The sequence below is a fragment of the Puntigrus tetrazona genome, chromosome 19 (genome assembly GCF_018831695.1).
Source record: "Puntigrus tetrazona isolate hp1 chromosome 19, ASM1883169v1, whole genome shotgun sequence".
Lineage (NCBI taxonomy): Eukaryota > Metazoa > Chordata > Actinopteri > Cypriniformes > Cyprinidae > Puntigrus > Puntigrus tetrazona.
The window spans coordinates 2118712-2142000 of NC_056717.1; the positions used below are offsets into that span (position 1 = coordinate 2118712).

At 38.6% G+C, this 23289-nt stretch overlaps 2 protein-coding genes and 1 long non-coding RNA gene across 5 annotated transcripts; 2 read left to right on the forward strand and 1 right to left on the reverse strand.

Annotated features, from left to right (window-relative positions):
• The first annotated feature begins 1256 nt into the window (after window positions 1-1256).
• pdik1l (PDLIM1 interacting kinase 1 like) lies at window positions 1257-11815 on the forward strand. 2 transcript variants are annotated; one of them, XM_043217846.1, is made up of 3 exons: window positions 1257-1427; window positions 3799-4098; window positions 8954-11815. In XM_043217846.1, exons 2-3 carry the CDS (start codon window positions 3802-3804, stop codon window positions 9692-9694), a joined length of 1038 nt encoding a protein of 345 aa, XP_043073781.1. In that variant the 5' UTR covers window positions 1257-1427; window positions 3799-3801; the 3' UTR covers window positions 9695-11815. The 2 variants fall into 2 exon arrangements, with proteins under 2 accessions (XP_043073781.1, XP_043073782.1); XM_043217847.1 differs by lacking the exon at window positions 1257-1427 and adding an exon at window positions 1551-1812.
• Window positions 3975-10401, reverse strand: LOC122323752. The gene is made up of 4 exons (XR_006247054.1): window positions 10263-10401; window positions 7969-8023; window positions 6795-6849; window positions 3975-4111 (listed from the first exon to the last, which is right to left on the reverse strand). It is a non-coding gene; the product is annotated as an uncharacterized LOC122323752 (long non-coding RNA).
• A 4125-nt stretch (window positions 11816-15940) lies between the features above and the next one.
• ppp1r8a (protein phosphatase 1, regulatory subunit 8a) lies at window positions 15941-22621 on the forward strand. Of its 2 annotated transcripts, XM_043217845.1 has the most exons (7): window positions 15941-16040; window positions 16489-16549; window positions 17780-17933; window positions 18006-18223; window positions 18516-18660; window positions 19178-19242; window positions 20560-22621. In XM_043217845.1, exons 1-7 carry the CDS (start codon window positions 15991-15993, stop codon window positions 20923-20925), a joined length of 1059 nt encoding a protein of 352 aa, XP_043073780.1. In that variant the 5' UTR covers window positions 15941-15990; the 3' UTR covers window positions 20926-22621. The 2 variants fall into 2 exon arrangements, with proteins under 2 accessions (XP_043073780.1, XP_043073779.1); XM_043217844.1 differs by having other exon boundaries at window positions 17780-18223.
• Window positions 22622-23289: the final 668 nt, after the last annotated feature.

Genomic DNA, 23289 nt, shown 5'->3' on the forward strand with positions numbered 1-23289 from the left:
CCCACCACAACTTAGCAGACTCCTTCCTCGTGCAGCAGAAGCTGGAAGAGACTGAGATAGAGGGAACAGGCATCATGGACAACATATTCATGATCTCAGGAATCAAGGTGGAAAACACAAGTTTGTAAAAGGGACTTGATTACAGTTCACAGACAGAATCATTAATTAGGGTTGGAGGATGAAATGGTTGAACAGACAAACCTGATGATACAGGACAATGAGAAAATCAGACCTATTATTTGAGACAGACCCGTTAAACGTGTCAGAATTAGTCATAGCATTATTAAAACAATGTGAAAGTTCATGAGCAGTTTTCAAGGTGGTGAATGGACTAGACAGGAGCTCATTAACGGCCTCCATGGGGTAAACTTCATAATTGAATACTACTGAGGTTCTGCACCAGATCCCGCTACCACCATTAGTCCAGGAACAGGATGGTAGAACCTAAGCTTCTAGGGCACATAAGTCTGAAGTAACAAATTTGTATATATATACCCCATTCAAAAGTTTCAAACACTTGATTCTTGATGTTACCTGAACGATCCACAGCTGTTTTTTGTTTAGTGATAGTTGTTCATGAGTCTTTTGTTTGTCCTGAACAATTAAACTGCCTGCATGCTGTTCTTCAGAAAAAGTCCTTCTCCCACAAACGCTTTGGTTTTTCAGCATTCGTGTGTTTTCGAACCTGACCGTTCGAACAATGACCGTTTAATTTTTTGAGATCCATCTTTTCACACCGAGGACAACCGACGGACTCATACGCAACTACTGCAGAAGGTTCAGAACTCTCAATGATGTTCCAGAAAGAAAAACATGCCAGGGGGTGGAAACTTTTTTGAATTTAAAGATCAGGCTAAATTTAACTTGTGTGTTTGTATACATTTATGTCTGAAGTTTTTAACCCCTTCCCTGTGTTCTCTATTTGCTAGTTTTAGTATATCATTACTTGCCTATATAGCCTCATGCAATATCATGCAAAACCATCATACATTATGCAATCTACAGTGTAAGAAACGTTTAGAATTGTCTACTTTTTTGCATAACAACTACGACTAATACGAATTCCTATAAATGATGTAGCTTACTTAAAATGTGACTAGTGCTCTCTTGCTGAAGCTGCAGTTACCATGGTAGATTTTGCGCTGCAGGACTGTGCTGGTGTGTGTGTGTGATGAGAGAGAGAGGGCGGTGTTTCACACTTTCGGTACACTGCCCAATTTTATAAGACAGTAAACGGGTGCGCGCAAGAGGAATCTTCGACTCTGAGCGCGAGTGCGCGCACGGGCACGCGCTCTCAGCTGCCTGAGAGAAAAAGAGAAAGCGCGAGAGAGGCGAGGAGCGTGTGCGGCGGCCCCGCGCTTATAATGGCTGCCGGGAAAAGCAGAGCGAAGGATAATCTGCTACATTGGGAATAACGTCGTACACAGGTAACGCGACTCGTGTTAGCGCGTGTAAGTGTGTTTGCGCGCGCGGGTGTGCATGCTGGAGTCTTTGTCCGAGCGTGTGTGTGTGTCGTGCTGCTGCGCAGGTGCATGCTGTCGCTGGAGGCATTTTTGTCATGAAACACACCTTTAACTGTTACTGTCAAGGCGACATATGAGCACGGAGCATACCTGCTCTCGTGCGATGGGGCTGCTGCAGTGTGTAAAATCATGCTTGTGTACAGATGGAGAAAACAGCGGCGCTGTGGCAGAAACAGACAAAACCGACAGGCCTTTTACACAGCACAGGCACATGACTGCGTTACTAACACAAAACGCGATTGTGTTCCTGCGATTTCTGCTTCACTGCCCTCAGTCAGAGAGTTGAACAGTGAGTATGTAATGCTAGCTTTGCCCTTTGATCGCTGTTTCCTCGTGTCAAGCTGCTCACACACACACACACACACACACACACACACACACACACACACACGTGTTGGCTGCGCTGTCGCGTTTGTTTACCATTTGCACTAGCTGCGTTTTAAAACGTTTCTGATCTCCAGTATAAAAGCGAGATGTTCTTCTAAAGAAACCTCTTTTAGAGCAATTACCATGCTATGTTTTGTGCATGCGTGAATAATGCCTAATTTAGTGGAACTGAATGATTAAAAAAACAAAAACAATTCTAAATGCAAAAGGGGAGTTTTGTGGCAATCGGATGTTTACTTTTTTTTAATAATAATAAAAAAAACACAATCGAATGACTTCTAGGCAACGACGATGATGTATATTTCACTTGTAATAAAATGTAATCTAAGCGGCAAATCAGTTAACTAATGCTATTGGCTATTTCAAAGGGGCGTGGTCTTTCTGTATACCCCTCCCTTTTGTCTTGTTTCTATATGAAACAAGTCAACACAAGATTTTTTGCACTTACACATTACAGGTATAGACTAACAAATGTAATCAAATATTTGTATTATTTAAATGTCTTAATTAAATAATAGGTTGCCCTATGTCTAAACGCGTTTCAGCTCCATAAATGTTTTAAATCTGCCTTTAAGTAAAAGAAAAAAAAAAACAAAACACTAGTCATATCATGAGCTATTAATGTCCGGTGCACAAATGGGCTACTGAAAGAGGTTGTGTGGAGTTGACTGACTACCGGGTGGTGTTCCAGAAAGCAGGTTATGCTTCAAGTGTGTTAAGCAGATAACTTCAACTTTCTTTCCAAAAACAGGTAACTTTTTAGTATACGGAAGTAGCCATGGCAACTTGCTCTCTGAAGGTAACCTGCCCTGGAGTAAGTTATGTTTCAGGGTTAGCTTGGCGTAGAGCTATGATGACAGATTGTGCACTATATTATATTACAGTAGCAAAGTGCAACGTCTGCAAATGCAGTTGTCTGTTGTTTAAAACAATTAATCGGACGCCTCTTCTAGACAAACTTTTGTAAGTGAGATAAAGCCCGCCGTTGTATTATCTTGAAGAGTCAGACTATTGACAAGTCTGGCCAGACACCACCCACCAGACAGAAAGCAGCTGATATCTGACCCACACGAAAAGCTTGTTTTTTTATTATTATATGAAAATTGATACCGCTACGTTATTTGGTTGGTGTAGGCCAACCTCAAACTTCAATGTGTTCAAATGATGTTAATGGAAAATGACTAGAGGTAACCTTGAACGCCACAAATATTGGTCAGTTCTGTAACTAGTCTCAAGCGTTTCCCAGAAGCTTAATCATTCTCTGCTCCCATTGTCATCTCTGCATTGATATTGAATTATGGCTGATACAAAAATGCCAATAATTATTTGCATTATAATGAGTGTTATGTGAACGAAGTTGCCGACAATGCTATACTGTTTTGTACTAGAAATATTGCAAATGTATATGATAAAATGTATGGTCTTTAATAATAATATGGCTTTAAATAAACTTTAAAACTGAAATCACATTGTGCAATGTATATTTAGCAGTACTTTTATCCACAGTGACTTAAAAATGAAGACGGAAGTCAACAAAAAGCAATAAGCAAGTGCTATGAGAAATCTCAGTTTTATAATAATTCATAATTATAATAATATAGCAACAATCAAAAAAACAGAATAGTAAAAGAATAGTCTTAGAAGTCCATCTGCTTTTGTTATTTGTATAATAAATAAAAGAAAACGGAATACAAAAATATTAGAAAAGCTAGTGTTTTTTTTTTTTTTTTTTTTGTAAATCAAACTAAGTGAACTATAATAAGTATGAAAATAGGATAATGTAATGTTTATAATGTGCTTAAATTACTGTTACCTTATTAAAATATCTGATTTCTAAAGGTAGTGTACTAAAACAATGAATTGGAGCTAATAAAAACTGTTTTGGCAGGTGATGAAGAAGAGGATGGTGAGCAGCCAAGCCAAGTACGAGCTGATCCAGGAGGTGGGCCGGGGCAGTTACGGGGTGGTTTACGAGGCAGCCGTACGGCAGACCGGCGCTCGCGTGGCTGTGAAGAAGATCCGCTGTCACTCCCCAGAGAACGTGGAGCTGGCCTTGAGGGAGTTCTGGGCCCTCAGCAGCATCCAGAGCCAGCATCCCAACGTCATCCACCTGGAGGAATGCATTCTCCAGAGAGACGGCCTCGCTCAGCGCATGAGCCACGGCTCCAGCTCCTCGCTCTATCTGGAGGTACGTGTCCGACCTGCAAGCACAGCCAACACCAAGCCCATCTGTTTAGGTTCACATTAGCTTTACAGCATAGAAATCAAACAAATTGGTGGCAAAAACGGCTGCAAAATTATTAATTGTGCTCAATCACATAAAAAACGTTTTACACACTGTGTGTGTACTGTGTATATCTAGCATGTGCTGTATATGTAAATACACACACGTACATAATGAAGAAATTGTGTATATGTTTACACGTGTGTATGTGTATAATTTTTTTTTACATAGATCTAACATTTTTCCTTTTAAAATGCCAAATTTTTACATGAATGCATGTGTATTTATATATATATATACATTACACACATAAAGAACTTTCTCTACATTCATATACTGATAGAAATCCCATCAGCCTGATATTTCTGGACACTTTGGAAGCAGTTGCTAATCGAAACGTGAATTAAATAGAAATCATGTATCATCTGCACATTAGTGCTTAGCCTTCAGTATAATGTCAGGAAACAGGAAGTGGCTAAAAGAGGAAATGGCACTTACAGTAGTTTTTAGTTTGTTAATAGAGATTAGGAAATCATTGGAGGATTTGAAAAAAGCAAAAAAATCTGGAATAGGAACATTTAGTTTCATTGCTATATAAAAAGATAAAGGAATTGCGTCAGCTTGTTAGGGACTATTTAAATTATTAATTTTGGGAATTTTGTAGGCGGTCCTACATAGATAAGTATAACTTAAATTACATTTACATTTACCTTTATTTCTATTTTGGAAAACCGAATGATTTTGGGAAACCTCCAGACTTTTATTTTGTCAGTTTTCCACCAAATAAATAAATGAAGACGGTGCCATGCATATAATAATTTCAATAAACGGCAGCTTTTGCAGTTAGATAATCACACTAAGCCATGTTTTATTCTGGTGTTTTGAGCAGCCTTGTTTTTTTTTTTTTTTTTTTTTGTACAGTGGAAGTGTGCTTTCTTCATGTGACATTCTTCACAACAAAATCATAAACTGCATAAAGCACCAACTACACCCCTAATTAGTGCCAAGCATTTTGTCAGTAATTGGAAAACGGAAAATGAAATTGTCCCTTGCGCTCGTTTTATTCTGAAAATCACACATTACATTGTAATTGCTGCTTTTGTGAGCAGGAACTTCCCAGGAAGACTTAAAGCCGGCATTACGACACCACCGTATAATTTTGGGCTTAAGGTTATGTCCACCAGACACTGGCCAGGCGTGTTTTTTAAGAATATATGGACTGTAAGCACAGCCCTTGAGAGGTGTAATTGACAGATTCAATGAAGAAATAGCTAAAACTATCATAATATTCACAAGCAGTGCAGATTTGATTTCTGTTCTGATGGCAAGGAAGGTTAAAAGTCACGCATGCATCCTGCTTAAAAATGACAGAAAAAACCCACCTTCTTTCTCAATTAGATTTGCGTTGGCTTGCTATTCTGATGATAAACATAAAAAGCTGCAGAAATACAAACTGCTGGAGTACTGTACGAGGCAGATGGCGCTCTGTGATATAATTGGGTGATTATAGCATTGAGTTCCATTTTGTGTTGGGTCAAGTCGCATGAAGACGTGAGGATGTTATGACTGAGTAGAAGTGAGCCGGAGTGCAGAGCGGCACAGTAATGGGTTGTTATTCCTGGCCTTTGAGATGAGGTTGATTAGCACTCTGCCTGCTGTAATTATAAGCCTGCAGAGGGCCGTTTGTCTGCTGACCTCTGTCTGTGCAAAGCTTCAGCATCTTCTGTGAAACCGATGACAAATGGAAAGATGCTTCAGATTTGTACAGACACCCCCGAACTGCTTGGCTCCGTAAATATCCATTCACTTCCACAGACAATATTTTCACATGCAATCTTAGGGAAATAGTCCAAAAAAAAAGCACCTTTTAGTGTTGGTGGTGGTTTTTCTTGATGATTGATAGATGAGCAAGTTTTGCCACAGGTCACATGCTCTTTGTGTGCTGTGGTTGTGCTCAGTGTTTTAATCTTGTAAATACACGAATAAGCAAGGATTTACAAGTGTGCAGTGTGATTGCGTGTATTGCATTAAAGAGAATTAAATGAACCTGTTCTTAACGGCTTTTTGAAAAAGGGACACTAAGTTTGAAATGAGAATCCCGTGTGGAAGGTATCAGGGGAAGGATGTGGTTAAATGTACCAACACATGACATGCAGCAGTAACACGCATTTTCTCTATGGGCAGTGTTGTTGTTGCTCTGACTTTAAGAGATGTGCTCTGATTGGTTTTCATGTGCAGACAGATAGTTTGGCGTTCATAGGTTGGTGCTCTGTTTTGCAATAGCATGCAATGGTGAGGTGGTTGTGTGCTTGCATAACCTGATAGGTGCAGTCAGAGTGGGTTACCCTATCATTCTGTCAGTGATACTTGTTGAACACATGGTGAAGTATAAAGCTACTCTTAATACCGCTGCCAGCAGAAATAAATTATAAATGCACTTGCACTTTAATTTAATGTGCAGAGTTCGGTTCTAATTTGGTTTTGCATTTTTTTTCCCCATTATCTGTGTGTGCTTTTCTTTTTTTGTGAGTACTGTTCCAATCAGTCACAATACATATCCTAAAATCTAAAACTTTTATTACATAAAGATGCAATGTATGATTATCAGGTAAAAATTGTGACTCAATGGAAAATGTGCATTGACAGTAGCAAGCATTTACCTTTTGAGCAAATAATCTGAATCGAGTCCAAGTTCCAAAGTGACCTATTTAGTAACTGTTGGCAGAGACAAAACACAGTAATGATCCTTTATCCACCACAGCTTGCCAGGAGACAGTCAGACATTTACAAAGTTAACAGTAGCATTGGCCTTTTTCATTCATCAACTTTCATACATCAAGAATATGAGCAGTGCAAATCTGCTGGATATATAGCAAATAGGAATATCCTATATCCAACAATGGCATTTGCATACAGTTAGGATAACATACAAATATCAAACTCAATAGCAGCTCACTAGGTTTTGAAATTGAAACTCTTGTCTCTCCATAAGAGATTGTATTTTGATGGTTGTTGATGTGTGATTAGTCTTTTAGTGGCATGTGGGTTGTTGTAAGCCATTCTAAGATTTCAGCAACAGAGTTTGGCTTCGTTCCCAGAACAAGTTTTTTTTCCTACTAAATTTCCCCTAGGGTATCCCCAGCAATCAAGTAATGCTGGAACAGGATGAAATAACAGGACGTTTGATTTTCCTTTTTAGGCTACAGTCATAAATTATCCTTAAATCATGCAGATAGTTGATGAAATGTGCCGTTCATCTAAAGATTTGCCACGGTGGACAATAAAACAAGTGATAAAATTCCATTGAATCGACCAAATCCCAAGCAGTGTCCTAACAACTGCCCTTAGCTTCTCAGCAGCCTTGTGCTTAACCATCAATTACAAGACCTTTACAGCTGTGTAGCTACACCTTGATAATAGGGGTGTGATGAGATCTTGTGGCGTGAGATCTCGTGAGATCCAGTTGGTTTCGCCATATCCTCATGATAGAGGTAGGGAGTGTAAGGGAGAACCAACAGTATATGGCTTCTACACGTGGCGTGACAAATCTCTGACAGAAAACTGCTGCCGAATTCATGTGTTGCTGTGTTAATTAATATTTAAACAAATTTTACATCCGGATCAAGAAATCATCTAATAGATATACAAAGTTTAAACTTTTAATAAACTGTTTACATTTATAAACAAGTGCAACTTAATCAATCAATCAATCAGTCAATCAATAATTTTTATATATATATAGCGCTTTTAACAACACAGGTTGCATCAAAGCACTGTACAGTTTAAAGTAGAATCACAATGAATAGCATTTTTCTCTGAGGTAACGTTACTTACAGTTGAAAAGATCTGTGTCTCTGGTTTCCAATGCTTTTTCTCACTCTCATAGCCTCTGAGGATAGAAAGTGTCCATTATATGTGCACTGCACAATTCAGGGCGAAAGCAATAGGTCATCCTGGCACTTTTCCTCTCTTGTTTTTCGACTACTATGAATTCAGATATACTATTTGCCTCGCATACTGGTTTTCTCATACTATATAGTAGGGAAGTATGCAATTGTTTTTTTTCATATATTTAATCTTCAAAGGTTTATTTAAAATCTTGTCTCGTTCTTGTGAACTCAGTGTCTTGTCTTGTCTCGTCTTTTGGGTTAAGTGTCTTATTACACCCCCACTTTATAGACCACACAACACCTTGGCATAGGCAGAGCAAGCATTCCTGTAGCTCGAACATTAGAGCATGGCGCTAGAAATGGCAAGGTCATGGGTTTTAAAAGCAGCAATAAGTTGCCTTTGGATAAAAGCATTGACCAAATGTGTAAACGTAAATTCATTACTTGGGGAGACATTAAATCCTGTTGACTTAATGTTTTGCACAGCTTTGCAGGCATTCAGATTTAACTAATTTACTAAGGACTTTGTAGTAGTTACTAAGTCCTATGCAAGGACTGTTTTCAACCCTTCTGAAATTCTCCATTAGCTATGACGCTGGATGATGATCGTAGAATTGGCCATTGATAATTGTGGTCAATTTCTGCAGAATAATAAGTGCGTAAATGTATGCCAAATATTAACCTTTATGCCAAAGCTCTACAAATCCCTCGAGGTACAGTGTGCTGTTGCATTTAGCTCTTAACCTAAGCAAACACACCACAACAAGCTAATCTAAGATCATTTTGAGAACCGCATGCAATTTGCAAACAGGTGGGTTAAACTGGGAAGTACTAAAGAAGTGTGCAGGACACTAGTCCTCCAGGACTGAAGTTAAGAGTTCCATTTTAAACGATTGGTTTTAACTTTTTATTTATTTATATACATTTAGTTGGTGGAGACTTCCCTGAAAGGTGAGATCGCATTTGACCCCCACTGCGCCTACTACCTGTGGTTCGTCATGGACTTCTGCGACGGTGGAGACATGAACGCCTATCTCCTGTCCCGCAAACCCAGCCGAAAGACCAACACCAGCTTCATGCTGCAACTGGGCAGCGCACTCGCCTTCCTCCATCGCAACCAGATCATCCACAGAGACCTCAAACCTGACAACATTCTCATCTCGCAGGGCAGAACCCCTGCTGGGTCCCCAGAACCCACCCTAAAGGTGGCTGATTTCGGCCTCAGCAAAGTCTGCTCTTGTTCTGGCTTGAACCCCGAAGAACCGGCAAGCGTCAACAAGTGTTTCTTGTCCACAGCGTGTGGGACAGATTTCTACATGGCCCCTGAGGTCTGGGAGGGCCACTACACTGCAAAGGCTGATATTTTTGCATTGGGGGTCATCATATGGGCCATGGTGGAACGGATTACGTTTGTGGATGTAGAGACTCAGAAGGAGCTATTAGGGAGCTACGTACAGCAGGGGGAAGATATAGTCCCATTGGGAGAGGCTCTGCTGGAGAATCCTAAGATGGAGCTCCACATCCCGGCACGGAAAAAGAGCATGAACGCTGGCATGAAGCAACTGATTCGGGAGATGCTGTCTGCCAATCCCCTGGAGCGACCTGACGCCGTTGAGTTGGAGCTCAGGCTGGTTCGGATCGCATGCAGGGAACTTGATTGGGATACGTGAAAGGACAGCATCTTGGATATGGGGTAAACTTCTAGGACAATGGGCTTTAAGCTTGAAGTGAGAACACATTATTTGCCCTTGTCCCAAATGGCACACAGGGGTCTTGTGGTCTTTAAACCCTGCTCCTGAAGAAATACCATCCTGCAGACCTCAGCTCCAACCCTGTTCCCACACACCTACCTGTAATTAAGTAAACCTGAACACTTTAAGTAGCTGGTTCTGGTGCATTTGATTGGGGTTGGAGCTCTGCAGGGAAGTAGCTCTGGGGTTAAATATGCCTGCAGTAAGGTTTCCCATTTGGGAATTCAGTTTAGGCTCCATTTGCTGAGCCCACGATTACCAGTGCTACAAAGTATAAAAACCTTTTTGTAGAGGAATGACCACATAGGCTGGTGGTGCTGTTTGGGACAGGGCCTTTTGGAGTGTTTTTTTTTTTTTTTTTTTTTTTTTTTTTGTGGGCGATTGCACTGGTCTTTTTTTTTCTCTCAATGGTTTTCTTACAGTTTAGTACAACTTATTTATTGATTATCAACAGTCTTTAATATGTTAATGCTTATTATGGTCTCACCTGTTCAGAAACACACTGGGACTTTCATCAGTGAGGGTCCAGGTGGGCTTCAGTGGGGTTTCATTGATGGAAATACCAGATATCCACCTTCCATTGACCATAAACCAGAACATTCCATCTCATTCCATCAAGACATCAGATAGTATGTAGATTAGGGCTGGGCTAAAAATGAAGAGTTCAATATTTTTATTTTGGTGGTGTCTGATTTACTTTCTTTGCTCATGATGGCTAGAAAAATGGCGATATTAATAATTTTTTTTGCCACTTAACAACATAAGAATGAATATATTGTATATATTCAAGTCAATGCCCAGCCCTGATGTAGTTTTAATACAGCACAGCAAAAAGACTCGTGGCTTCCATCTTTCTTGGGGATTATTCCCTATGAGAGCTACTCTCACCACAATCCCGGTGCTAATTCAACTTGTAATGCAAAGTGGACAACATGCAGCAAATAACGGCTTTTTTTTACAGCCACCTTTTTTCCAGTCAATTTAACAGCTTTTTACAACAGGATTAATATGTTTTTCTGTTCTTCACACTCAAAAGGGCTTCAGGGAGTTGTATTTCTATCACTCAATTAAAAAGAATTCTGCAAAAACCATCAAGGCAATAGTTTACATTTGGACAAGATATTCAGCAAATTATTCTGTAATATGTGATCCTGCTGAACAAGTGACGCATTTTAGTAAAACAAACAAAACAAGATTAAAAAAAGAGTGCTTTCAAGATCAAGTTTCAAGGCATTTCAGACAGTGTCTGATAAACGAACACAAAAATATTCTGTCTTTACCTCTTGCTGGACACTGGTTTTGCCGCTAAAAGCAGCTGTGTGTATGTGTGAACTGTGTGTCCATTATGGAGCACCAGGTGTAAAGCAAACTAAAGCCTCGATTTGAGGGGCTGAGTTCATATTCAAAAAGAAGCACGCAGGAACTTTCAACAAAGAAGTGTAAAATGGGAACGAACAATTATGGGCACTTTTTTTCAATGCTATTTCTGGTATTTCTGTCTGACAGGTTAAACCTTGATGAACCGGTTTGAGTGGTAATTTAGTAAACATTGAGATTTTGTTTTCAAAAAATTGAGGAAAGGGTATGGAATTTACTTTATGCGAAGCTGGCAAATTTGAACTTTATTCTTCAAAATACTTTTTCAAACGTCATCAAAATGTTGTATTCAGAAAATTCCTGCTGCCCACTGACTTTGTTTGGTTTGGAACTACATGCAGGGAAGTAAATGTTTTAATTTTGGGGCAATTTTTGTCCTTTTAAGAGAGTATTGGTGATTTTAATTGTTTTAACTTAATTTGTGCCCTGTTTTGTTGAAAGTACCAGCTGCTCTTTCAGACAACACAATGACTGCTGACTGATCTACGAATTTACTTAAGGCGTTACTCAACCTCAAAATTTTAATTTTGTCATTAACCACTTACGCCCATGTCATTCCAAATCCATTAAAGCTTTGTTTGTCCTCAGAACACAATTTTAAGATATTTGGGATGAAAACCAAAAGGCTTGTCCCATTGAATGCCAAGTAATAAATACTGTCAAGGTCCATAAAAGTATGAAAGACATCGTCAGAATAGTCCGTCTGCCATTAGTGGTTCAACTGTAATGTTACGAAACTACAAGAATGCTTTTTGTACAATTCTGCACTGTAGAGTCATCATAGTGCACAGTTTGTATCAAGTGGATGCTCTCTAAAATGATGCATCGGTGACTTTACAGTGCCGAATTGTTCAATAAAGTATATTTAAGTACTTTCTGTACAAAAAGTATTATTATATTAGCTCCATAATGTTACAGTTGAACCTCTGATGGGAGATGGACTATTCTGACAATGTCTTTCATACTTTTTATGGACCTTGACTTGGCAGTCAATGGGACAGTCACAAGCCTCCTGGTTTCGTCCAAAAACTGTTCCAAGAGCAAACAAAGCTTTTTACAAGGTTTTGAAAAACATGGAGGTAAGTGATTGACGATTTTTACTTTTATTTTGGCGTTGAGTGAGTCTTTTGAACATTAACTTAAATCCATACGAAATGGACTGTGCCATTGTGCTGGAAGTGAGTTTACTTAAAGATGCTTTACATCTAATGATCCTCATTTAAATGCTCGGAATGACCAGCCTCGATTAAACGCACGAAACCTCAAAGAGAGAGTTACTCGCACACTACGACAAACGCCAGTGTACCAATGCATGCAACACCTCTCACCTTCAGGGAAAAGCGTACAGGGAGTGTGAACGGATAAAAACGTTGATGCTAACTCACACACACATACACACACACAACCGTAAGCCTCTGTGAGTCGGGGATCTCACGTCTTTGACACACGATACCAGCGAGCTGAATTTGATCTCCACTTCACTGTGTCATTTTTGCCTGGAATCCCAGAGTGCCGAATCTTAGCGGTAATCCCTTCCGCCACGCTCTCTTGACAGACTAACGGTAAGCCTGTTACGTTCCCGAGGAATTAGGCGAAGAAAGCATTCTCCGGGACAGAAACTGCCATTCAGGTCAACGTTTTGTACGATTTTACAGGCACTTCAGACATGAGCCCTCGTGGCAGCAGTACCTCTGTCCCTTTAAACACAGGACACGTCTTTTTCCTAAGTGACATGCGAAGGCATTAATATTTAATGCTGTGTGTATCCATACTTTTTTTTTCAAGTGGGGCATGGGTAAATGCCAGAACCAGCGAAATTTAATTCCAAGCAATGGCTTAAATCGTCCGTCTCAAATATTTTTTTTCTCCCCCCTTTTGTGGAAGCTTCTCTTCCGACTGTGGCATTATGCTATAATCCACATTATCGCAAGAATAAAGGATAAAAGGATTATTTTCAAACAGCCACTACTTCCTAATCGCCCAAATATTGTATAATCTTCCTTTCTTTTTCAGATTAGCATAATTTATGCCTTCTTTTTTTTTTAAATCCTATTGCCCTTACGAGCGCTTGATTGGGTCGTGTGTTTCCTGGAGCTCTCAAAGGACGGAGCTACACTTGCCTGACAAGCACTTCGACGCGATGGTTAGAGATGATATCAAGTGTTGCTGTTTGTCAGTGTTAAGAGAACTTCGTGGACGAGGTCTGGGTGTCCTCCTCTCGATGTGTTGTCAGCTGAGGTATTGAATTGTGAAGCCGACATGCAGATGAATGTCACTGGAATGTAAGACCCGATGGAAACATTGCGGGGAGAAAAGTTCCGTTCACATCGCAGGTGCGCGTCCCAAACCTGATTGTAGGATGAGCGTGAACAGCAAAAATCCCACCGAGCCAAAATATTTGGTCACAAGTCACACCTGCTGTATTAGTATTAATATTACTAATATATTAGTGCTGTCAAATGATTCGTGTGTGTAATGTGTATATTTGTGTATGTAAAACCCACACATACAGTATATTGGCAATATTTACATGTGTATGTACTCATTAATTTATATTATATATAAATATATTTAATATACAAATGACGTTATTTTCTTAAATCCATACATGCCTGTGGTATTTATATATAATAAACACACACAACAAGCAAAACGAATCTTTCGACCGCAATCAGACTTTTAAACGGTTGTGTAGTTTTATCAATCGAATGACGTCATAAGAAAACAATGAAGTTAGAATCTGATACGAACTAAATTTTTTTTTTTTTTAAATACTCCACCACATAGACTAAGCCTTTAAAAAGTTATGAGCAGTAAATTGTGTTTGGGCGCTTTATATTGCAATGTGAACGAACCTATTTTATAAACGAACAACCCGAGTTTGTTTTATAGATGTACTTACTTGAACCTGACTCGAGTTTTCCTTTCGGAACTAATAAAAGCTTACCCAAAATAATTGTTTCCCTCAGCAAGCTCTTATGTACTCTTCTGTACATACTGTACATGCACGACTTCTGATGGTGTGGATGAGTGCTGACATGATTCCAGCCCTTCTTGTGTGTTCCTGTGCCGTTTCAGTGTGACGATGATCTGATATACCGATACGAAAGGTGAACGTCTTACGTGTGTTAAAACCGGGAGCACAACTGTATTCGAATTTAATAACAAAGAAAACCTGATTTCAAAGAAGCACTACAAAATATTTCCCACAGTGCCGTGCTCGCAGATCCCCCTCCGACAGCCTGACCTGATTTACGATCTTCTGCTGGGAACTTGGTGGTGATGCACTGTGACTTGAAAAGTGCTTTTATTTCACTTTCATTTCTTTTTTTTTTTTTTTCCACAGACGCTTTGTGTTCTTGTAAAGTATTTTGAGATAAACAGAATTTCATGAGAGGGGATCTTCTAAGTGAATGTGTAATTTATTGTTGGGGTTGGCTTTATTAATAAAACTTTTACTTGAATCGTGTTTTATTGAAGGTATTGATTTATTGAGAAGAGCAGAGCGAGTCTCTGCGCTGGCTAAGATTGTGCACCAACCAAGTGTTCGTAAAGTAGAAGGTCGACAGTTTTAGCTAATAAGTATAACATTTTCATAGTCTCTTTTTATAGAGCCATAAATACAGTAAAGGCGCAATGTGTGTATTTACATATACATAAGAAATTCAGTACATGTACATACTGTAAACCAAAAACATATTTTTCGATGTGATTACTCACAATCTATTTGAGTTTTGCCATATGTTAATTGGTTAATTCTCTATTTATGTAATACGCTTGTACCCACATGCACTATATCAATTGTGTTATGAGTAATTACCATTATGTCATCATAAACATTTCGTAACAAATTCTAACGTATGTAATTGATGCCACTGTTAAAAATATGCATAATAGCAATTTCATTTTGGTGTAAAGTGCCAACAGTTTTCCATTTATCATTTGCTATAAAATACACTTCTAACTTTTAAACATCTTAAAGGGACAGTTCATGTTTTTTCCAAACCTAAAAACAAGAGCATATTAGGCTGTAGTGACAGAATGTTAATTTTTGGGTGAACTATTTCATTAATGCTCAGAAATGTGTTTAATGGCATAATTGGTATGCAGTGTTTTTTTTTTAGAGGGGAATCAAAATGTTACGTGGCTTGCATCATTATTATTGGTTTTCAGTTGCCTTTTCAATAATTCAATGAGGTTTCTCCGAGTAACTACTTGAGTAATTAAAGGAAAACCAACAGTTAAAAAAAAAAGCAGCAAGATCTTCGATATTACTAGGTTTTTGAAAATGTTTCGCTCTTAATTGTGCACTTAATCAAGTTTGTTTTTGTAAAAACAAATCGTATATTTTGTAAAGTGTCATTTTTGGAGGCGTACACAGTTGAGTGGTGTGAAAGAAGGCCTTGAAATCTTGACCCCAAAGCACCTTTATAATGCCTAACATAGGCCTAATTAAAAAAATGCTAATGCAAAGGCCAATTATTTTTGCATTGTCAAGAGTTATGGAAGATCAAAACAAGACGCCAGTATCGGTGGAGTGGAAATCTGTTCCACGAAACTAAACAGACTGGCTGCAGATAAAGAGGTAAGTTAACGTCGATTGTTCATGGTCGAGACCGACTCAAACGTCTATTTACTAAAAACTATTTCTCACAGATAATGCTGTCACTAGACATTATCCTCTTGGCATAGGACATTCATTTTTAAGCGAAATAAAAAAAAATAATCCGTAACCAAGTCCGTAAACTGCGTTAGGTGTCAAACGAGCGAACTACAGTTTCCACAATCCTTAGCGAGATCTGGTAACGTTTACCCAGTATTCCCCGCGACCGCGCAAAATGGCGGCGAGCGCAAGCACAGACACAGCTGTCTTCGACTGCCCGTCATGGTGAGATGAGAAATTAAGTGCATCATTATTGCAATTAAAATAAAAGCCCTGCATGCGCGTGTGTGGAGCGGATGCGTGGATTATGACCGCCATGAATAAAACAGTGCAACTCAGTCCTGTACGAGACTCAATACACAGCAGCAGATCCGTCCACTCTGAATGCCTGCAATAATAACCTGACTTTATTATTATCCCTTGCATTTCTGATCAGTATTATAGCCCTATAGAAAATATATGTCATAAATGTTATATAAAACATACAGACTAATTGCTTTTATTTCACTTAAATATGACAATTTATCTATATAAAGCTCTTGTGAATGTTTCAAATAAGTCCACACGTGCATTTGTGCATAAATATATGGAAATTACACTAAATATCAAAGGTTTAGGAAAGTAAAGGGTGAATGAATGGGTTTTGACACATAGATATTTAATTTAATCTCAGGGCAGGAAAACCTCCACCTGGACTCCATCTGGACGTGGTTAAAGGAGACAAATTAATAGAGGTAAGATGGTGTTAAATAAGGAGCAATGCTAATATAATGATGATTCATGAACTTTGACCTGGTGGACTTGTTCCCTTTTAAATAAATATGTATTCTGACAAAGTAAGAGTTGGAAAATAAACAAGGTTCGATCAAAATAGGAAGACAGTTATTTAATAACTAATTGTTATTTCCTAGCCCTGCAATAATTTTAGATATAAATAATATAGAAATTTATCTCTTTTTTTTTTTTTAGATTTTAATTTGAATGTAATATTTGAACATTTACGATCTGTTCTACAGTATTCCATTACCGAAACATTTGTAAAAATTTTTTTTTTTAATTATATTAATCATTCCTGTCATGTGTTTAATCGCATTCAAAATAAAGGTTTTGTTTACATGCTTGTATGTGCGTTATGTATATTTATTATTCATATATAAATACACACACATAAAGTATACATTTAGTTTTTTTGCATATATAGATTTTGATATTTATATAACTAGGCCTACAACTTATTTTATAGATTATTTTTCAATTAAATTGAAATTTTTCAATGTCCTTCAAACAGACATGTTAACTGTATGCTATGAAAACAGTGCTTTAACAGTGTCTTCCTATACCTTTCATAACTACTTGAATTCTTGCTGGCATTATTTATGTACTTTTTGACTGTAATTGGCTATCAGAAAAAAAAAAAAAAAACAACCTTTTTTTTTTTTTTTTTAAGATATTGATAATTATATAATTAGGGTTTCTTTTATCGTAAAAAAATTAATGAAAAATTCTTTAAACATTATTATTATAATTAAGTATTATTAAAAAAAAATTAATAAGAAGAAATATAATAGGGACGAATAAAAACTTGGTGTTAACCAACAGATTGAGAGTAATAACATGCTTCTATATATATATATATATATATATATATATATATATATATATATATGTACACAAATCAAAAGTTGAGCAACCAGCTTTAGAAGGTTTTTTATGGTATAAACCAAAAACTCAAAAATCTCCTGAAATTTTTCAGTTTTCTTAACTTTTGTGTATGCATGCATGTATTTGTGTTCTACGGAAGATTTTTTACAGAAGTTGACTTGAAGGTAAATAAATGATGACGTGGTTTGATTATAGTGTGAACTAACAGCCATCTTTGAATTGGCTGTACTATCAGTTTTCAACCTTATTTAAAGATTCATCAGCCCTTATCACAGTTAATAGTGACTTGTTGTGACCCTCAGAAGCTGATCATCGATGAGAAGAAGTTCTATCTGTTCGGGAGGAACCCGGATCACTGCGACTTCACGATAGACCACCAGTCGTGCTCACGGGTGCATGCAGCGCTCGTCTACCACAGACACCTCAAGAGAGTGTTCCTCATCGACCTCAACAGCAGTGAGTGCTCAACGAGTCGCATCCGACGCGTTCTGAGCCCTTCCCGTCTCATCCCGATTCGTCCTTGTTTAGCCCACGGCACATTTCTGGGCAGAATCCGGCTCGAGCCCCAGAAACCTCAGCAGGTGCCCATCGACTCGACCATGTCGTTCGGAGCGTCCACGCGCGTCTGCGCGCTCAGAGAGAAGCCACAGACACAGGGCAGCTCCGGCGCAGGAGACAGCAAAGGAGTGGAGGACGAGGAGCTGAAGGGACTGCTGGGACTGCCGGAGGAAGAGACTGAGCTTGAGGTGTGTGTGTGTGTGTGAACTCTGGTTGAGTAGACAAGGAATGACCCAAAAGCATATATACCATATTGGGTCACCTCTTTCTAATGAACAGGTTGAACTACTTTAGTAATATCCATCAGTACAGACCTTAATGATTAAGCATATAATGGTGTTGTAGTGTGGAAGAACATCCAACTCCTGGAGTATTTATTATTATTGTTATTATTATTATTATAATCCTCTTTGTGGCATATTTCATGCAAAATATAGGTGAAAATTCTGCTTTTCTGCTGCCTCTGTTTTCTTCTTCCAGAACCTGACAGAGTTTAACACGGCTCATAACAAACGCATCTCCACGCTCACCATCGAAGAGGGGAACCTGGAAATCCAGAGACCCAAGAGGAAGAGGAGGAGCTCGCGGGTTTCCTTCAGCGAGGAAGAGGAGATCATAAACCCAGGTACCCACTACACGCGGATATACAACCATTCAAACGTTTGGACTCAGCAAGACGCTTTTTACAATTAATTAATATTTTTATTGAGCAAGCATGTGGGACATTTTTGGAAATAATATTTCTATTTTAAAATAAATTCAGTTTTTTTTAAACTTCATATTCTTCACGAGATCCTGAAAAATGTAATATATATCAAAGCTGCAATCAGCATCGATAACGTTTATTGAGTATTAAATCGGCATATTAGAATAATTTCTGAATGATTATGTGACACTGCAGACCGCAGTAATGATGCTGAAAATGCAGATTAACATTAAAGGAATAAATTACATTTCACGTAGAAAACACCTATTTTAAAAGAAATAATATTTCACAATATTACAGCATTTTTAATCGTATAAATGCAGCTGTGGTGAGCAAAAAGCCCAGGTGTGTATGCATACAGTATTCAGTGCACTGTTTTCAGACTCACTCTCTTCTCTCTTTCTTAGTTTGCGTTTTGTCTTTTGTCTTCTCTCAGAGGACGTGGACCCGTCTGTGGGACGCTTCAGGAACATGGTCCAGACGGCTGTGGTTCCTATTAAGGTACGATCGCTGGCCTGCGCATGTCGTCATTGATTTTTAATGGATCTGAGGACAGCCGTTCTCTCAGTGCAGTTTAATTAATTCGCGAACAGGAAATTGCATAATGCAAGAGTAATGGCTTCTAAAAGGCCTCGTCGTCTGAATGGGAATGACGAACTCTTGCCTTTTGCAGTAGTCTAGCCGCCTACAATCAAAGCAAAAATGATCCAGACACCATTAATGACCAACATTAAAACATTAAAATACAACTACAGCTATGCGCGATTCAGAAACAAAGCAGATTGTTTATTATTGCGTCCCACTTTAAATATGAAATACGGAATGCTATGTGCTTACATACAAGTAAGTAAAAAGTTGTAAATTATTATATAAATTATTAAAAAACAACACCTCATTTAGCCACCTTTTCAAGGTGTGAATTTATATTTAATTGAGTCACGTGCCACTAGAGGGAGCCCGTGCAGCACACTTTGAGAATCAGTGCCCTAAACTACAGTGGGGTACCCCCGGGCCATTTCTTACACCGCAGTCACACCTTTGCCATTAAGAGACTATATTTTCCACCTAAAATTATTTTTTTTTACATTTTTACTTTAGCCGAGGTTTTTCTAGCCGTATTAATGCACGTCGTATTTTATGTCATATTCTTACCATTTCATTAAGTGTATTATTAATATAATAAAAACGAAGTAATACTTGTAGATCACCAGTAGGTGGCGGAAAGTCACCGTTTAAATGAGCGAGTCATCATTTCATTCATTCATTCATCATTCAGTAAAGAGGCTGTAGTTATGGGTTATTGAATCTGCAAAACATTTAAAGCTGAGCTACAGATTCACGAAAAACACAGCGAAGTATTATTATTTAGTTGTAAAAAATATTAACCATACTGTTTTTAAACTGAATGCTACATTTGAAGTGTAAAATGTTCATTTAATATAATTTTTTTTGTTGTTTTAGTATCAATGTCACATGCAGTCGTTTGGATATTAAGGGAAAATTGCTTGTATTTTGAACATGAAAAACAATAGATACATATCAACAAAAATCTCGGTTTACGGTCTGTCAGTATTTATTCTTTATGGTATTAAGTGATATAAATCAGCATATTTAGAGCATCCTATCATGCGAAAGATGAGGTCATTTGCCTACGGCACTCCAATTTTCCAATTTTGGCATTTCGCTTGTAAGAAATAAAGGATTGTTTTAACCACTCTTTTAAACCGTTTCGAATATTGTAGGTGTCTGAATACATTTTGGGTTAAATGTAGTACATTAGTAAAACGCATACTTTTTTTTTAAACTTCTGTGGCGCAGAAGAAGAAGCTGGAAGGCCACAGCACGCTGGGTTTGGAGGAAAGCGTAGCGCGCCGGTTCCAGAGCTTCCCGCTGAGCGCCGGGCTTTACGGAGACCTTCCACCGGCCAGCCACGAGGCCGCAGGACAGGGCAGCACAGGCCAGGGCTCGTCGGCCATCACCGGAGGCATGCCTCTGCCCTTCCCCAACCCCGCCCCGGAGGTGGACCTCACGCCCACCGCGCCGCAGCCGCACGCTGTCCTGAACCCCGCCCCTGCCCCGGCCCCCGGACCCTACTCGGCCGAGCCCTTCAACGAGCCGCGCAAGAAGAAGTACGCCAAGGAGGCGTGGCCTGGGAAAAAGCCCACCCCCTCGCTGCTGATTTAACAGGGATGCTCAAACTGTGACAGATCTGAGGATTGCGTTCTTTTGAAGTTATCTTTGCAACAGATACATGCTGTCAAACGATTAATCTTAACAGTTTTTGTTTGCATAATATATGCGTCTGTACTACTGTGTATATTTATGCAGTATATATATATATATATATATATATATATATATATATATATATATATATATATATATATATATATATACACACACAGTGCACAGATACATCATGTAAACAAAAATGCAATTCTCGTTCGACAGCATTACTTCATATTCATAACACTGCCTGTTTCAGCTCGAGGCTTTGCCACATGGGTTACTTATTTCAAAAAAGCTGCTGAAGTCGACATATAAACCGTGGTTGTATCTGTTCGGGCGAGCGAACATCACAAAGACCTATTTGGTTTTTACAATATCGCACGGGAAATGTTGTTTTTTTGCATTACAAAATCATTACACGTGCTCGTAATGGAAATCACCCATAATGCAAAAAAAAAGTCTTGGTAACACTTTGCAAACAGATCGTAGTAGCTAACGCACGAGCTAATGAGCTATATATCTGTTGCAACGTTTGCTATGTTCATCGTCAGTTCATCAGCTCCATCATAAATAATATTAAAAGAAAAAACACTAACGTTTTAGCAAATTCACTTAACTGAGATGCTTGTTATTTCAAATCGACTGACGCACAACTAATTTGCACGTACCAGATGAAGCGTTACACGATGAAATCTTATTGTAAAGTGTTACCGAAATCTTTGATTTTCTTCATTTATAATAACCTGGATACGGTTTTTGCTGAGTTTTCCCCACCTCGTGTTACAGGTTGATCGTTTCAGGCTTTTCAGAGATGAACCTCAGCCAGCTCCAGACGGAAAGCTTGGCCTCCGTTCAGTAGATGTGAGTAGGTGGTTTGGAGAAATGTCTTATGCAGCAACCACTGCGTTTTAATAGAAAAATGTATTGAATACATAGATTTTGCTTTTTTTGAAAGCCTGAGAGCTTGTTTGCTAGCCAAGCAATTTTCAACTAAGTTAGTTTTTAAAAAGACGTTTTTCCTGTTGTGTATTTAAGTATGAATCGAACGTATTAACGTTTTTAGCTGCTGACGGTTTTCTTGAGAGTGTGTTACATTCAGGATGTTTTGAACTGTTTGGGAATATCGTGTCGGTTTACAGAGGGAAATGAGGACAAAGATTTGTGTCATTGAATGCAGGAAGCTGTCTTGTAATGTGAACTGTTTCGTTAACGTTTATATATATATTTTTTTATATCACGAGAGGATGGACTCGTCAGTGAAAAGCACAGGTGAAAAGACTAAACTTGAAAGGAATTATTATTGGATTATTTGTCTAATAAACAGCATTCCTCGCCCTTAATATGATACATGGCATGTTGTTTAAGAAAATGTTAAGAAACGTACCATTGGTTGCAATATGAATTTGTGGAGGGTTGAAAAGTTAAAGATATCTGTGATGTTCTGGTTGATAGATAAAAAAAATAGATAAAAAAAGAAGTAAATAAAACTGCTGGCCAAGCAGTGTTAGGATTTATTTATTAACTAGATGCATTTATTTAATTAATTATTATTAATTATTTCTATGACCTTTTTGACATTTGACCAGACAATAAATAAATCCTTTATTTATGACATTTGACCGGAAAATTAAATAAATCTTTCTTTTATTTACTTTTGACCAGAAATAATTTATTTACTCCTTTATTTATTGAACTGATCAACAACCGTGAAGCTGACCGCTTAGAAAATGTCGCGGCACTTTAACAAGCGTAATTCAGGGTATCGCACTTGTAATTATCGAGTCGTTTTGCTTCGGAATGACTCGACGCTCTTCACGGTGACATTTACGAGCGACGAACGGCTGAAAATCGCAAAAGCCCTGAACGCGGAGAAGGTAAGTGACGGGGTCTGTCCGCTAGAGGGCAGTGTGCGACAAAGCTGTCCACGTGGGCCTCGCGCGACCCTGATGCACGGTATGAGCGTGTGCCAAGATGTGGGAAAAAACGGCATATGGAAAGATCTTTTATAGATTTTGACCACAAGAAGCCGTCAATTAAAACCTCCGTCTTCAATACGAAAAAAAAAAAAACAGTTTATGCAAAAACACCTATATGCTGTATAATAAGCGCTCTGCTGTATGCGCGGAGATATCGCGATTATTTGATTTCTGCGTTCACTCACAGTGTGTCTCGGTTTCGTCTGGCCTGTCATTGTTTCATCGAGTGTCTTTGTGTCCCACTAGGGGTCTCTTGCACTCCTCTATGACTGTACTGTCTCACTGGCGCGGATAAATGGCACCTCATTAATCAAATGTGCATGAGTGCGCTCAGGTTGCCATG

Excerpts from the sequence above, each read along its gene's own strand:
- pdik1l (XM_043217846.1), top strand. The coding sequence starts at position 3,802 with ATGAAGAAGAGGATGGTGAGCAGCCAAGCCAAGTACGAGCTGATCCAG. Across the intron at positions 4,099-8,953 it reads GCTCCTCGCTCTATCTGGAG|TTGGTGGAGACTTCCCTGAA; the intron begins GTACGTGTCCGA and ends ATATACATTTAG.
- ppp1r8a (XM_043217844.1), top strand. The coding sequence starts at position 15,991 with ATGGCGGCGAGCGCAAGCACAGACACAGCTGTCTTCGACTGCCCGTCA. Across the intron at positions 16,041-16,488 it reads GTCTTCGACTGCCCGTCATG|GGCAGGAAAACCTCCACCTG; the intron begins GTGAGATGAGAA and ends ATTTAATCTCAG. Across the intron at positions 16,550-17,779 it reads AAGGAGACAAATTAATAGAG|AAGCTGATCATCGATGAGAA; the intron begins GTAAGATGGTGT and ends TGTGACCCTCAG.